The 17,488-nt window shown below is 47.6% G+C and overlaps 1 protein-coding gene across 2 annotated transcripts in view; it reads right to left on the minus strand.

Moving 5' to 3' along the window:
* The window catches only part of LOC100462246 (multidrug resistance-associated protein 1), a 78,011-nt gene that overhangs the window by 7,938 nt on the left and 52,585 nt on the right, over positions 1–17,488 (minus strand). For both annotated transcript variants that reach the window (XM_054526939.2, XM_054526936.2), the window contains exons 6-7: positions 7,291–7,352; positions 3,863–3,994 (exon numbers count right to left, since the gene is read on the minus strand). In XM_054526939.2, the coding sequence (XP_054382914.1) occupies positions 3,863–3,994; positions 7,291–7,352 (194 nt within the window). The remainder of the gene's footprint in view (positions 1–3,862; positions 3,995–7,290; positions 7,353–17,488) is intronic.

A 17,488-nucleotide genomic window follows, 5' to 3' on the forward strand; every position in this document is an offset into this window, starting at 1 on the left:
TTCCTGTAATCCCAGCTACTCGGGAGGCTGAGGCAGGAAAATCGCTTGAACCTGGGAGGTGGAGGTTGCAGTGAGCCAAGATAGCGCCACTGCACTCCAGCCTAGGCAACAAGAGCAAAATTCCATCTCAAAAAAATAAATATAAAATATAAAATTAATTAATTAATTAATTAGCCAGGCATGGTGGTGCGCACCTGTAATCCCAGCTACTCTGGAGGATGAGGTGGGAGGATTGCTTGAGCCCGGAATTTCCAGGCCACAATGAGCTGTGATCATGCCACTGCAATCCAGCCTGGGCAACAGAGCAAGACCCTGTCTCTAAAATAAACACATACATACATACATACATACATACATACAACAGAACTCACGTCACACCACTGCCCTGCAGAAAACCTGCCCCTGTGTTCTCACTGCACCTGGAATCCCACCCTAACTCTCAGAGGAGACCCCTGCAAATCCTTTTCCTGCTTCATCTCCTCCCTTTCTCCCCCTCACTCACTTTCCTCAAGCCACACGAGCCCCCTGATGCACCACGAGCTTCCTCAGAGCCTTTGCACTGGCTGTTCCCTCTACCTGGAAAGCCCTTCCTTCCCCAGATACACACAAGGCTCACTCCCTCCAATGCAAGTCTCTGCTCAAATGTGACCTTCTCAAAACAGACATACATGGTCAGCTGGGCATGTTGAACAAAAACACTTCAAAAAGCAGTAACGCTCAGGATGCCAGAGGCTCAGAAAGAGCCAGAGATAGACTTAGGGAGGGACAGGCACATGCTCACCACGGGTCATGGCCGCACTGGGTAGAACTTTCACCACTGTATCTAAAACAGCTCCCTCAGCTGGGCACGGTAGCTCATGCCTGTAATCCCAGCACTTTGGGAGGCCGAGGCAGGAGGATCACTTGAGGTCAGAAGTTCGAGACCAGCCTGGCCAACAGGGTGAAACCCCATCTCTACTAAAAACACAAAAAATTAGTCAGGCATGGTGGTGTGCACCTGTAATCCCAGCACTTTGGGAGGCCAGGGCAGAAGAATTGCTTGAACCTGAGAGGCAGAGGTTGCAGTGAGCCGAGATCACACTACTGTATTCCAGCCTGGGTAACAGAGTGAGACTCCATCTCAAAAAAAAAAAAAAAAAGCGCACACACACACACACACACACACACACACACACACACACACACACACACACAAAAGCTTCCTCGGTTACTCTCACCCTCATTTCCTCATTTTTAATCTCACCCCAACACTATCATTCTCCAAAGCTTCTTCTCAATGCATGTTTCACAACCAACGTCCTGTCTCCCATATAGAATGTCGATGGCACGCAACTAGACTGTGTCTCTTTTGTTCCACTCTCTGAACCCTCAGGGACTAAACATCACTAAGCACAAAAAGCAGCAGTCAGTTTCATCTGCTCAATGAATTAAGGGCCAGACCAGTGGAGGAGCTTCTTGATTCAAACTCCATCCTCCTCCCAAGGCTGTGATATTGGCCTCTCCCATGGTGTCTCCAGTGACCTGCTCTCCTGACAAGCTCCAGGGGACACAAAGGTGGGCATCCTTCTTCCATGAGAGGAAGCCAAGCGAGGTGATCAGCAGAGGCGTGGATGATGATGAATGCTGAAGCCCACGCTACAAATGTGGCCTGCTTAGTGTGGGGGACGCTGCAGGTGAGGCTGAAGGAATCCAGATGAGATGGGTGATGTTAGGGGTCAAGTTGACTGGGTTAAGGGATACCCAGATGGCTGGTAAAGTGTTATTTCTGGGTGTGTCTGTGAGGGTGTTTCCAGACGAGACTGGCATTTGAATGAGTAGACTGACTAAGGAAGATCCATCCTTGCCCCATGTGGGTGGCACCGCCCAATCAGCAGAGGGTCCGGACACAACAAAAAGTCAGAGTAATGGCAAATGCAGACGCTCTCTCTTCTGCAGCCGGGATGTCATCCTCTCCCACACTTGAACATCAGAACTCCAGGATGTTGGGCCTCTGGACTCTGGGACTTACCCAATGACTCCAGGTTCTCAGGCCTTTGACTGTGGACTGAGAATTCCACCATCAGCTTCCCTGGGTCTGAGACTTTTGGACTTGTCCTGAGCCATGCTACCAGCTTCCTGGGTTCTCCAGGTTGCAGATGACCTAGGGTGGGACTTCTCAGCCTCCATAATCACATGATCCAGTTTCCCTAGTAGATCCCCTCTCCTCCTCCATCTATCCATCCATCATCTCTCAATCATCCATCTATCATCCATCTATCTATCATCTATCCATCCACCTACCATGTATACATCCACCAACTATCTATCCATCTATCATCTACCTATCATCTATCATCTATCAATCTATCATCCATCTATCTATCTATCATCTATCCATCCATCCATCCAACCATTCATCCATCCTACTAGTTCTGTCTCCATGAAGAACTGTAATAAACAGGGACCCCACCTTTGCCTGCCAAAAACCTTCAACTGGGTCATGGACATGGGCCATTTCCTTACAATGCTCAGTCACAGAGGCCCAAGCTCTATCTGCCTCCCATGAGACAATTTCTCCCATCACCTGGACCACCCAAACAGCCTCCGACCAGAGTCACAAGGTCCTCTGCTGATGTCCTAGTGGCTGGCACCATGGATGTCCAGATTCCCACCCACCATCTGGGTCTGACTGAAGGCCTGTATCCTGGGCATCCCCGGAACAGAATGAGGAACAGAACCCCGGTCTGGGGTTTTTCCCTGTAAGGTCAATGGGTCTGTGGGGAATCCAATGCACCACACTGGCCCCATCACAGCTTATCGTAGTAAACTTACCCCGGAACAGGCAACAGGAACAAAAACAGCCATTCTACTACCATCCATGGCTGCAATCCACTGCCCCCATGTCACCCGCAAGTTCATGTTCCAGCTCGTCCAGGCTCGAGACACGTCTTATGTCCTTGTTTAATTGGCAGCTGCTTTTCTTTCTTACTGTTACATAGAATAATAACGCATCGTGCAACTAATGGCGTCTCAGATTTGATGAGTTAAGGTATGCGCAGGGGAGGCCCTGGCCTGATTCCCGAAAGAATGACAGAGGTGGGGTAGTGGGGCACGCCTTACATAGGGGGTAGAGCCTAAAATCCAGTAGAGCCAAAATCACCCTCAAATGGGGCTTCTTTGGCTAAACAGACTTACATGGTCAGCTGGGCATGTTGGACAGAACATTCAAACAGCAAGAACATGCAAGATGCCAGATGCTCAGAAAGAGACAGAAAAAAGTGAGACTGACTCAAGGAGGGATAGTCACGCGCCATGGCAAACAGCATCAACTGCCTATTTGGACAACATTTTTCTTTCTTCTTCTTTTTTTTTTTTTTTTTTTTGATACAGAATCTCACTCTGTCTCCCAGGCTAGTATACAGTGGCACAATCTCAGCTCACTGCAACCTCCGCCTCCTGGGTTCAAGTGATTCTCCTGCCTCAGCCTCCTGAGTAGCTGGGATTACAGGCACCTGCCACCACACCTAGCTAATTTTTGTATTTTTAGTAGAGACGGGGTTTCACCATGTTGGCCAGGCTGGTCTCAAACTCCCGACCAAGGGATCTGCCTGCCTCGGCCTCCCAAAGTGCTGGGATTAGACATGAGAGCCACCGCGCCCAGCTTCTTTCTTCTTTTCTCTACCCAGTTGCTTTAATGACATGCGAGATTCTACCCCATTTGTCAGAAAAGCAAACTGAGGCCAGGAGGAGAAGTGAGGCATCTTGCTCAGAACCACAAAGCTAGTAACAGGCAGCACTGCCAGGGCCCCATCCTGGATTCAGGCCACTGTAGTGGAAAGGAGGTGACCGGGGCATCCTGGAGGACAAGGAAACTCACACTTACTTCCTAGTCTTGGCACATTCCTTCTTCCAGTTCTTTACCAAAACAGGCATGACTTGTTCCGACGTGTCCTCCTTGTTTAAGGACCAGAGGTCACTGCCCACCAGGGGCTGGCGGTAGCCCCGCACAATCAACCTAGGGCCAAGACACAAGGGGGTTAGGCAATGAGAGTCAATGAGAGGAGGAGGAGGACGGGGCTCACTCAATCCACACGCCTGCTGATGCTGCTCCCCTCTGCAGAACAGCTGCCCGCTGCAAATGAAGGCAGCCATGCAGCTGGGGAAGTCAGAATGTGGCTGGACATTTGCACATATTACAAGCTAATTACAGCTCATTCTGTTGGGTCATGCAGGAAAAATGCCTTTTTTTTTTTTTTTTTTTTTTTTTTAGTGGTGCATACAAAAGACTTAGGGGAAAGAAAGATGATTTAGGAGCGAAATATCAGGATGGCTCTAATTTATTTTTTATTTTTTATTATTCATTCATTCATTTGGAGACAGGTTCTTGCTGTGTCACCCAGGATGGAGTACAGTGGTGCGATCGCAGCTCCCTGCAGCTCCCTGCAGCCTCCAGCTCCCGGTCTAGAGCAATTCTCCCACTTCAGCCTTCCGAGTAGCTGGGACTTTGGGTGCAAGCCATTATGACTGGCAAATTTTTTTTATTTTTTATTTTTGTAGAGACAGAGTCTCCCTATGTTGCCCAAGCTGTTCTTGAACCCCAGGCTCAAGCAACCCTCCCACCTTGGCCTCCCGAAGTCTTGGAATTATAGGCATGAGCCACCGTGCCCCGCCAAGTTTTTAAAATTTTAAATTAAAAAAGGCTGATATGGGCCAGGCACGGTAGCTCATGCCTATAATCCTAGCACTTTGGGAGGCCGAGGTGGGAGGACTTTGTGAGCCCTGGAGTTCAAGACCAGCCTGGGCAACATAGGGAGACTATCTCTACAAAAAGTAGAAATAAAAAAATTAGCCAGTCATGATGGCTCGCACCTGTAGTCCCAGCTACTCAGGAGGCTGAGGTGGGAGGACTGCTCAAGGCCAGGAGGTGGCGGCCGCGGAGAGCTGTGATTGTGTCTCTGCACTCCAGCCTGGGCAATGGAATCAGACCCTATAAAAAGAAAAAAAAAAAAAAATAGGTTGAAGGAAAAAATTAAAAAATAAAAAGGTTGACATGACAAAGCATTAGTAAGCATGAAATCTGGGTGATGAGATTATTGAGTTTTATTATATTAATCTTTCTATGTGACTCCATCCAGGCTGGAGTGTAATGGAGCCATCTCGGCTCACTGTAACCTCTGCCTCCTGGATTCAAGCGATTCTCCTGCCTCACGCTCCCAAGTAGCTGGGATTACAGATGTGTGCTGCCCAGCTAATTTTTGTATTGTTAGTGGAGACAGGGTTTCACCATGTAGGCCAGGCTGGTCAACTCCTGACCTCAGGTGATCCACCCACCTCGGCCTCTGAAAGTGCTAACATTACAGGCATGAGCCACCGCGCCCAGCAGACTAAACACTTTTATAATAAAAGGTAAAATACTTTCATCTTTTGCTCTCAAATAATTTCAAACTTATAGAAAAATTACTGAAATCATACTAAGAATTCACTCAACTCACCATTGTTAACATGTTGCCACATTTGCAGTATCATTCTCTGTCTGTATCCATGGACGTGCACCCACAAACACACACACACATGCAAACACATCATCTTTTTCTGAACCATTTAAACAGTTAAAGGCCTGGCACGGTGGCTCACACCTGTAATCCCTGCACCTTGGGAGACTGAGGTGGGTGGATCACCTGAGGTCAGGAGTTTGAGACCAGCTTGGACAACACAGTGAAACCCCATCTCTACTAAAAATACAAAAATTAGCTGGACGTGGTGGCAGGTCCCTGTAATCCCAGCTACTCAGGAGGCTGAGACAGGACAATCTCTTGAACCCAGGAGGCGGAGGTTGCAGTGAGCTCAGATCCTACCACTGCACTCCAGCCTGGACAAAAGAGTGAGACTCCATCTCAAAAAAAAAAGTTAACATATAGGCTCTACATGCCTTTACCCCAAAAAAACTGGAGGTATTCCCTTCCAATCCAGGACATGCTCTTATGTAACTAGAGCACAATTTTCCAAAACAAGAATGAACGTGATCAGCATGCATCCGGTGTCCTGTAGTCATGTACAAATTACATGAACTGTCCCAGTGATGCTTTTTAATAGTAATTTGAAGAAATTATTCAAAACATCTAATTTTTAAAAACGATGTTTGTCATTAAGACAAGGATGAGACCAGGCATGGTGGCTCATGCCTGTAATCCCAGCACTCTGTGAGGCTGAGGTGGGACAATCACTTGAGCTCAGAAGTTGGAGACCAGCCTGGGCAACATGATGAAACCCCATCTCTACAGAAAGTACAAAAATCTGCTGGGCATGGGGGAGCATGCCTGTAGTCCCAGCTACTCAGGAGGCTGAGGCAGGAGCATCACCTAAGCCCAGTAGATTGGGACTGCAGTAAGCTACAATTGTGCCACTGCACTCCAGCCTCAGCGACAGAGTGAAAGCCTGTCTCAAAAAAAAAAAAAAAAAAAAAAGATGATGCATATTAGGGGCAAAAAAAGATTCTTCAAACAATCCCCAATAAGATGTTAACAATGGGCAGAAAAAGAGGATCAGAAGGTACCTGGGCATGGTGGCTCACACCTGTAATCCCAGCACTTTGGGAGGTCGATGGGGGTGGATCACCTGAGGTCAGGAGTTTCAAGACAAGCCTGGCCAACATGGCAAAACTCTGTCTCTACTAAAAATACAAAAAGTAGCCAGGCATGGTGGTGCAAGCCTCCAATCCCAGCTACCTGGGAGGCTGAGGCAGGAGAATCACTTGAACCTGGGAGGCGGAGACTGTAGTGAGCTGAGACTGACAGAGCGAGACTCCATCTCAAAAAAAAAAGAAAGACGACCAGAAGGAGGCATACTAAAATGGTGACACTGGTTGCCTCTGGATGTCTCCTACACTGCTGATCTGCACGTGTGGTTTTTTAATCCATACTTCCTGTGGTGAGACAGTATTATTTTTCTAAGCAGTGGGGGAGAGGAGGGGGACAATGTCAATAATAACTATACCTAATATTTTAAAAACCCAAATCTGAAGCTAAAGCAAGAGCAGTCCAGCATATGGCTGTCCCAGGCAAAGCCTTCTGCAGAGGTGTAAGCTGCTCACGGCTCATGTGTTTATCACATTCAAGTTCATGGAACTGCCGGACAGAGATGGTGTCTCTGAGACCACATGGCCAGCACAGGCAGATTCAAGATAACTCTGCAGAAGAGCGAAGGAGGGAGAAGTCTGGGGGGGGCGGGAGCTGAGCATGTTCGTTCATTCATTCATTCATTCATTCATTCATTCCCCACCACCTCCCTGAGGTCTGGGGGGCCCAGCCTTACCCTGTGATCCACCAGTAGGTGATCCTGGACAGGAAGGAGGCGCTGGACTCTGGGCAAGGATTCTAGTGGAAAGAAAGCACAGGTTTGGGAGGAAGAGAGAAAGGAACGATTTGACTTTTCATCCAGGTCAGAGCTTAGCAAGTAGTCAGCTGCTCACTCTTCCTTCCAGAGGACTAGCGTCAGCTCCACACCATTCTGCACCCCAAAAGGACCCTCTCCTAATCCCCAGGAGAAAGAAACTCATGGCAGCTCTTCCAGTTTCAATCAATGGAGTGTCTACCATGTACAACCACAATACAACATGCTATCGACCTGCCTTATCTTCTATCCCCGCAACAACCCTAGGAGCTGGTGTTAACGTCATCCCTACTTCATTCATTCATTCAACAAATATTTTCTGAGCACCTACTATGTGCTAGGCATTCTACAAGGTACTACAGGGTTGCCTTATATCCCCACGACAACCTCATGAGCGGGTATTACTATTGTCCCTACTTTACTCATTCAGTCACTGAATATTTATTGACCACCTACTATGTGCTAGACACTCTACCAAGAGCTTATATACTTGCATTATTTTATACCCTCATGGAATTCTATAAACATGGTATTACTATTATCTCCACCTCATTCATTCATCTATCCAACAAGTATTTCCTGAGCAAAACCCTTGTACCAAGCACCCTGCATACAAATCTAAACAAACAGAAATGACTCCTGCCTGTATGGAGCCTGTGGTCTACTGCAGTAATCATCAGTAATACCTGCCAAGATACTCTACTATTAATAGCTAGCTCAGTTCTAAGTGCTTTACACAAACTACCTTACTTAATCTTCATCCTTGCCTCACAAGACAGATAAAAGTATCATGTCATCCCTGTTTTGCAGCTAAAAGAAACTGGGCCTGTAATCCCAGCACTTTGGGAGGCTGAGGCAGGCAGATCACAAGGTCAAGAGATCGAGACCATCCTAGCCAACATGGTGAAACCCTGTCTCTCCTAAAAATACAAAAATTAGCTGGATGTGGTGGCAGGAGCCTGTAGTCCCAGCTACTTGGGAGGCTGAGGCAAGACAATCGCTTGAACCCGGGAGGCGGAGGTTGCAGTGAGCCATGATCGAACAACTGCACTACAGCCTGGCAACAGAGCAAGAGTGTCTCAAAATAAAAATTAAATTAAATTAAATTAAATTTAAAAACTGGGGCCCAGAGATGAAAAGATTTGTTCAAGGTCCCACAGCTAAAAGCAGTGGAGTCAGGATGTGAGCCCCAAAGAGTCAGGCTCCAGAGAGAGACATGCATCAAATGATCACATGAACAAATGCAAAACTACAACTTCTGGGCCTTGATGTGCGTCCTGAAGGGAGAGAAATATTACCAATGAGACAAAGTAAGTACATGGGGACTGATCTGGTGTACGAAGGTCAGAGAAGGCTCCCCCGAGGAAGACAGTCAAGCTGGCACCTGAAGGGTGAGTAGAGGAGAACTAAGTAACGAGGAAAAGCAATGCATTCCCAGCAGACAGCAGTGTGTGCAAAGGCCCGGTGGTAGAAGAAAGCATGGTAGACTCCAGGAACCAAGAAGGGGCCTGAGCAGTCTACACTGGAGGCTGTGCACAGTCTATACTGCAGGCCACATATTTTGGTCTTCATTCTAAGGGCAATGGGAAGTACTGAGAGATTCTAAGCAAGCTATCAAAGAACTTATTTCCCAGAGAAATGAAGATGAGCCCCAAGTCAACAACATGCAGGCAAGGAAAGGGACCGACACAGAGCTCCTGGGATGATGGACAAAGCCTGGCTTTCAACATGGATGCAGCCGGGTCTAAATTCTGAAACACAAGATTTAGCAGCAGAGGGAAGAGAGGTCACCATGCAGTAATGACAGCTTTAGCCAAGGACTCCACTCAAAGTTCCAGCCTTGTGCAGATATAAGGCATTTACACAGCCCGATAAGGTGGCATACTCTCATCAAGTGGTTTTCCATTCAAGGCTGGGCATGCTTTTTAAAAAATACTGTATCCTGGCTGGGTGTGGTGGCTCACGTATATAATCCCAGTACTTTGGGAGGCCAAGGCAGGCAGATCACTTGAGGTCAGGAGTTCGAGGTTAGGAGTTTGAGACCAGCCTAGGCAACATGATGAAACCCCGTCTCTACCAAAAATACAAAAAATTAGCTGGATGTGGTGGTGGGTGCCTGCAAGCTCAGCTACTCAGGAGGCTGAGGCAGAATTGCTTGAATCCATGAGGCGGAGGTTGCAGTAAGCTGAGATCTTGCCACTGCACTCCAGCCTAGGGAGCCTGTTTCGAAAAAAATAAAAATTAAAATAAAAAAAAATACTGTATCTGGGTCCTACCCGCACCAGGGAATCTCATTAAGCTGGTTCTGGGTGCGACTGGGGCACTGAAGCTTTGCTTTTGTTTTAGACTTCCAGATTTTTCTTGGAAAAGTGGCTGGGCAAGAAATATGCAAGATAAGCCAAGAACATCTTGTCACACCGGACAACAAGGAAACTAAGCATGAATAGGATTGTTAAAAGGCTCAAGAGCCAAGCAGAAGTGGCGGCTGCAGGCTAAAAGAGGGACAATTTGAGCTTTGACAAGAATAAGTACAACTGGCTAAAACATACCATGCAAGGTTTTTATTTTGTTTTTTGTTTTGTTTTTTGAGATGGAGTCTTGCTCTGTCACCCAGGCTGGAGTCCAGTGGCGTGATCTTGGCTCACTGCAAACTCCGCCTCCTGGGTTCAAGTGATCCTCCCGCCTCGGCCTCCCAAGTAGCTAGGATTATAAGCATCAGCCACCACACTAGGCTAATGTTTGTATCTTTAGTAGAGATGGGGTTTCACCATGTTGGTGAACAGGCTGGTCTCAAACTCCTGACTCAAGTGATCTACCCACCTTGGCTTCCCAAAGTGGTGGGATTACAGGCTTGAGCCACTGCGCCCGGCCTTACAAGTTTATATACACAAGTTTCATATTGATGCTGGAAATAAAGAGAAACATCTGATGTTGTCAGTGAACCAGGTCATTGTTTGAAAACAGAAAAAGCGGAAAGAAACAAGTATTTTCTCCACCTTTCCCAAATGTACTCATTTGGTTCACCAGGGTCGGAGAAGGCTTCCCTGAGGAAAACAGTCATTTATTCGATCACTACAGAGTGATCAGTGATCAAAGAAATGAAGGGGAAACTCTTTTCCATAAAAAAATCCCAGCTAAAACATAAAGAATGATACCATAGAAGAATGAGCCATTGTGCAACCACAATGGATTACTGGGATATTTGATATTAATAAATTTTTATTAAAGTTAGTATTACAGTCACATATACATGTTTTTTTGTCAAGACAAGGTCTAGCTATATTGATCAGGCTAGTCTCAAACTCCTGGGCTGAAGTGATCCTCCTGCCTCAGCTTCCCAAAGTGCTGGAATTACAGGCATGAGCCGTCACATGCAGCCCAACAGTTACAGTTTTTAAAATTCTTATCTTTTAGATGTTATCATTAAAGAAAGTTGAGCAATGAACATCAGGAACTCTGTTATTTTTGCAACTTTTTGTGAGCCAAACCATTGCGAAATAAAGTCATTAAAAATAAACAAATCCATGTCCTTCGGAGATACATATTAAAACGTTCACCTATGCAATGCATGGTAAAGAGCTCATGGTAGCTGGGTGTGGTGGCTCACACTTGTAACCCCAACACTTTGGGAGGCTGAGGCGGGAGAATTGCTTTGAGTTCGAGACCAGTCTGGGCAACAAGGCAAGACCCTGTCTCTACAAAAAATATAAAAATTGGCTGGACATGGTGGCACGTGCCTGTAGTCCCAGCTACTCAAGAGGGTGAGGCATGAGAATGGCTTGAACCCGGGAGGCAGAGGTTGCAGCAAGCTGAGATTGTGCCATCGCACTCCAGCCTGGGTAATAGTGAGACCCTGTCTCAAAAATAAATAAAAAGAAAAGAAAAAGAGCTCATGGTAGTTCATTATCCTATGCTGTCTACTTTATGTTTCCATCATAAAAGGCTAAATAAAAAGCTCCTCCAGTGATTCAAATACACAGCCAGGGCTAAGGATCAGGCTCCACTCTGGGACTCGGAGGGGTGATGAAGTTCCCAGCCCTGCCTGTCCATTGGAATCACCTAAGGAGTCTGTTAAGTGCCAAGTGCCTAGGGCCCCACCCCAGACCAACTAAATCAGCACCTCTAGGGGGAGGACCCTGACAGCCACAGATCCTTAACAAGATCATCAGATGCAGCCGATGCATTCCAGACCAACCGAAGCAGAGTTCAGATCAGACCATGGACCCGGACAGACCTGGGTTCTAATCCCAGCCCTGCTATATTCTAGCTGATGACCTTGGGCAAGTCCCTTCACCTCCAAGCCTCAGTTTTTATACCTGGAAAATGGGAATCGTTTGTCCTACTGCTTGCTCGACCTACCCCCCGGGACTGCCAGGAGGGACAAATGACATGAGGCCCATGGGACTGTGTCGTAAAGCGGAATTTCTCCAACCTAAGGTGTGGAGGTAGTGGTGTTTGCTTTGTAGGCTGGGTAGAAATGCTGCATTGCAGGCTGGTTTTTCATCTGGAAGAGCTGACGCCTTCCTGCCCGCCCCCACAGTCGGTGGGTGGGTTATCAGGGAATTGCAAATCCATTTCACCTGTAGCCCAAGCCCTACCCACTGTGAAAGACGGAGGTGCTGGCTGGCAGAGAGAGGAGGAAGGGGTGGGGCATGGCTGTCAATGATTCATTTATTTCTTGGTCAAATACAAGGGCAGGACTCGCTTATAGGCCAGGATGTGGGTGAAGTGCTGCGGACGGAGCTGCAAACGAGACAGCGAGACCCCTGCCCCATTCAGCCTCCTGCCCTGGGGGAGATGGACAGTAAGTAAACCACGGTGCAAATAAGTATATAATTACAATCGGAATTACAATCAGTGAGAGCTGCAACAAAAAGGTCAGTCATTTGAGGCCTGATATCACCCCTTAATCACTGAGGGTTGAGGTAGGCAGGTTAACCAACCTTTTCTGGAAACGGCCAGCTGATAACAAAGGAACAAAGGAAAAAGAAGGTGGCGGGGGTGGAGGGGCAGCTTCTGTGTGAAGCAGTGCATAGCACGGGGCTAGCTGGCGTGGCTCAATCCCAGCTTGCCATTTCCTAGCTGTGGGACCTTGGGTCAGTTCCTTGGTGGTGAAGATTAAATGAGATCAAACATGTTAAGTACTCAGAATAGTACCTGGCACAGAGTAACAGCTAAAGAAAGGGTAATATGAGTAGTAGTGGTAGCAGTAATAATAATAGAAGCAGTGACAGTAGCCTCTGGTATATAGAAACATCAAACTGTACACCTTAAATATATTTTCGAGACAGGGTCTCGCTCTGTCACCCAAGCTGGAGCACGGTAGTGTAATCATAGCTCATTGCAGCCTCGACCTCCCAGGTTCAAGTGATCCTCCCACCTCAGCCCCCCAGGTAGCTGGGACTACAGACGCACACCACAACACCCAGCTAATTTTGTATTTTTTGTAGAGACAGGATTTCACTCTATTGCTTGAGCTAGTCTCGAACTCCTGAGCTCAAGTGATCTACCTGCCTCGGCCTCCCAAAGTCCTGGGATTACAGGCATGAACCACGGTGCCCAACCTATATACCATTTTTATTTGTCACTATACATCAATAAAGCTCAAGAGTTTGGTGGGGGAAAAACCCAGTGGGTTCACAATACACCACTGTACCAGATGCTTTATATATCAGAAGCATCTATGGCCCACAGGCCAGCTATTTATAAATAAAGTTTCATTGGAACAGTCACACCCATTCATTTATGTATTATAAATGAATATGGCAGCTTTTGAGCTACACAGCAGAGTTAGGGGTTGCCACAGACAGTGTATGGCATGCAAAGCCTAAAGTATTTATCAGCCAGCCCTTTCCAGAAAAGGTTGGCTAACCTCTGCCTACCTCAACCCCCACAACATGCTAAGACACAGTGATTAAGGGGTGAAATCAGGCCTCAAATGACAGTCTTTTGCCTGCAAATCCAGTCTTCTTCAGCTTTGGCATCAACACGCAGGACAGAGACAGCCAGGGGAGGCTTGAAATGCAGCCCATATCCAGCTTAACAAGACCCTCAAATCCTAACCTTCCCTCAGCCCAGTAAAACTGAGTCCCCAGCCACTGGTAAAAAACCTGCCCTGCAAATGCAACAAGGACATTGACAGATGGAACACTGCACAGTTTTTTGTTTTTTTGTGTTTTGAGACTGAGTCTCACTCTGTCGCCCAGGCTGGAGTACAGTGGCCTGATCTCGGCTCACTGAAACCTCCACCTCCCAGGTTCAAGCAATTCTCCTGCCTCAGCCTCCTGAGTAGCTGGGATTATAGGCACCTGCCACCACGCCCGGCTAATTTTTGGATTTTTTGATAGAGATGGAGTTTCACCATGTTGGCTAGGCTGGTCTCGAACTCCTGACCTCAATTGATTCGCCTGCCTTGGCCTCACAAAGTGCTGGGATTACAGGCATCAGCCACCGCGCCCAGCCATTGCTGTTTCTAATTTGCACATTCACAGAGCTTTGTCAAATTCTTCTCCTCACGCTGCCTCTCTTGTATGGCTCTAAATACAGATTTTCAGATTATCTCAAGTTACAGGTAGGGAGGCCAACACAGGGTCCCCTCTTCGCTGGCAAAAAAAAAAAAAAAAAAAAGGAAATAGCTTCTTTTTTTTTTTTTTTTTCTTCTGAGACGGTTTCACTCTCATCGCCCAGGCTGCAGCACAATGGTGCGTTCTCAGCTCACTGCAGCCTCCGCTTCCCACATTGAAGTGGTTCTCCTACCTCATCCTGCCATATAGCAGGGATTACAGGTGCACGCCACCATGCCTGGCTAATTTTTGCACTTGTAGTACAGACGGGGTTTTACCATGTTGGCCAGGCTGGTCTCGAACTCCTGACTGACCTCAAGCGATCCACCCACCTCGGCCTCCCAAAGTGCTGGGATTACAGGCATGAGCCACTGCGCCCAGCCTGGAAATAGCCTCTATCTGACGTGGAAGGCCTTACTTGACAACAAAGACAACTAACTTCTGAAGTAGGTCAGACAATAAAATATAATAAAAATTAAAAAAGGAGGAAATAAAAAAGGAGGAAAAAAAATCATGGGGCACTGGATTGTAATCCAGGGAGCATCTCATTTAACCCAAACCAAGGAGAATCTTTTGACATCATACACTAGGTACAAAAGACAGAGCCACCTCCAGGGGGTTTCCCAGCCTCAGACACTGAAATACAGCAACTCCTGTCCCAGATAGCATGAAAGCAGCTTGTGAACTGGTCCCTCCTTCATTTGAAATGAAAACAATTCAGAGAAGTCCTGGCTGAAGGCAGAGGGAGGAAAAGCCTGATTCATCCAAACAGAGTGATGTGTTCTTTGGCATCCACCATACTGACATCTACGTTTGGTACCAGATGAGCTGGCCAGAAACCCTGTGGTTTGAACCAATTAGGTACGGCAGTCCCAGGCACTGATTCTTGGAGCGCAGGGTAGTTTAAGGACCTTGTCTGGGTCTTTCCGCATGTTGACCTGTTTGTCAGAAACACTCTCGGCTTTTAGTTCTAATGGGTTTTCTGCTGGTTACCTCTGCTCTGCACTGCTAAAGTGCCCCCCACAACCCCTGCACCCAGCAGGAGGTAATGCGTGCAGCAGCAATACGATTTAGAGCAGTGGCCCTCAAACGCGGCTCCATCACCAGCATCGGTGGCACCTGGGAACTTTTTGGGAACCACAGATGCTCGGGACCCACCCAGACCTACTACATCAGAAACTGTGTGGGTGGGGACCAGCAATCTGTGTTTCAAGCGTGAGAACCCAGTGGGAGGGTTCCTGACACATCACCACTCTGACCCTCGATGTCTTCATCTGTCAAGTGGGGAGACAGATCATCCTGTCCTACTGTGAGGACTAAATAAATAATACAGTGCACCCAGCTGTTATCCTTATTATTAGACAGAGACTAAATGTCCAGCAGTAAGAGATTTGCCAGTATAACGTAAACATTGGTGATTTGTTTGCCCTGTTGCTTACCAACTGTGCAAAATGCCTCCCTGCCCAGGACCTCCGTTTCCTCTACTGGAGCACACCCCGGAATCTTTTCCCATGCCCTTTGCCCATCAACTTGTCTGTTTTCTTTGTTTGTTTGTTTCAAGAGATGGGGTCTCACTATGTTGACCAGATTGGTCTTAAACTCTTGGCTTCAAGAAATCTTCCCCCCTAAGCCTCCCAAAGTGCCAGGACTACAGGTGTGAGCCACCGCACCTGGCCCTTTTTCTGGTTTTGGATGCTGTAGTGGGCACAGATGAATGTCCTGGCTCAGCCTCCCTCTCTACCTGCCTGGGTGCCTGCAAAGGCTTTTTAAGTGCCACCGACCTCACCCCCATGTGCAGTGTATCCTCTTCCTTTCAGCCTGAGGATCTTCCAAAACCTGTCCAACCTGAGTGTGTCATTCCACTGGTGAAAAACCTTTCCTCAGCTCCCACCACGGTAGGGTTAAAATTCCAAGCCCTGGCTGGATGTGGTGGTTCACCCACCCCTGTAATCCTAGCATTTTGGGAGGCCAAGGCGGGGCATCACTTGAGCTCAGAAGTTCAAGACCAGCCTGAGTAACATACAGAAACCCCATCTCTACCAAAAATAGAAAAAGTTACTTGGGCGTGGTGGCACGCAACTATGGTCCCAGCTACTTGCGAGGCTGAGGTGGGAGGATCGCTTGAGCCCTGGAGGTGGAGGGTACAGTGAGCTGAGATGGCACCACCGCACTCCAACCTTGGTGACAGAGTGAGACTACATCTCAAAAAAAAAAAAAAAAAAAATTCCAAGTCCTTATTGTGACACATAATTGCACCCTTGATCTCTGATGCTCCCTGACTCTTGCCTCTCTTTTCACTTACATCCTAGCCCTTCCAATCTAGCCAAGCAGAATTCTTTTTTCCTTTCTTTCTTTTGAGATGGAGTCTTGCTCTGTCACCCAGACTGGAGTACAGTGGCGCGATCTAGGCTCACCACAACCTCCGCCTCCCGGGTTCAAGCGATTCTCCTGCCTGAGCCTCTCAAGTAGCTGGGATTACAGGCATGCACCACCACACCCAGCTAATTTTTGTATTTTCAGTAGAGACGGGGTTTTACCACGTTGGCCAGGCTGGTCTTGAGCTCCTAGTCTCAGGTGATCTGCCTGCCTCAGCCTCCCAAAGTGCTGGGATTACAGGCAAGAGCCACTGCACCCAGCCTAGCCAAGCCAAATTCCAAGGGATTCCCAAACACCCACAAGCTCCCTCAACTGGCCCTTTGCACACGCCAGTTGCTCTACCAGGAGCACCCTCCCACCCCACCACCTCCAACCATATTCACCTGGCCAGAGCCTCGCATTCCTTAGACTTGAGCATCTCCTCTCCTCCCTGGATGCTAGCCCTGGAGCCCCAGGCTGAGTCAGGGACCACTCTCCCAGCCCCCACAACTCCCAGCACTTCCCTCCCTCAGAGCCCCCACTGTCCATCCTGCAGTTGTTGGTTTAACTGCCTGCCACCCACCTTCCATCTCTCCTCCAGGTCAGTGGTCAAGGTCTGTTTCTTTCTAGCTCAGCCCCTGGCACAACACCTGATTATTAAATGACAGAAAGCATGACGGAGAAATGGAAAGAAAATGGAGTTTCAACGCTTTAATCAACGGTCCAAGATCAGGCCTTGGTGGGTGGGGACAGAGACTGATCATGAAGGGGCACAAGGGAACTTCCTGGGGTCCTTGCAATGTTCTGTATCTTGACAGGGGTTCAAAGTATTCCTTTATCAAGACTCATCAAATGCTAACTTGAGATCAGCAATTTCACTGTATGTAAATTGTAAGCAAAAAACTCAGAACGGTAAACAGATCTTAAACTCTAGCTAATGATTTACTTGGAAGTGGGTGCGTGAAAGAATACTAATATATTTCGAAGGAAGTTTCAGATATCAAAAAAACTAGGTTCAGTGGCCCAAGCCTGTAATCCCAGTACTTTGGGAGGCTGAGGTGGGAGGATTGCTTGAGGCCAGGAGTTCAAGACCAGACTGGGCAACATAGGGAGCCCTCATGCCTATAAAAAATTAAAAAATTAGCCAAACACAGTAGTGTGCACCTGTAGGGTCCAATCTACTTGGGAGGCAGAAGTGGGAA

Source organism: Pongo abelii, chromosome 10 (genome assembly GCF_028885655.2).
Source record: "Pongo abelii isolate AG06213 chromosome 10, NHGRI_mPonAbe1-v2.0_pri, whole genome shotgun sequence".
In the NCBI taxonomy this organism is placed as follows: Eukaryota; Metazoa; Chordata; class Mammalia; order Primates; family Hominidae; genus Pongo; species Pongo abelii.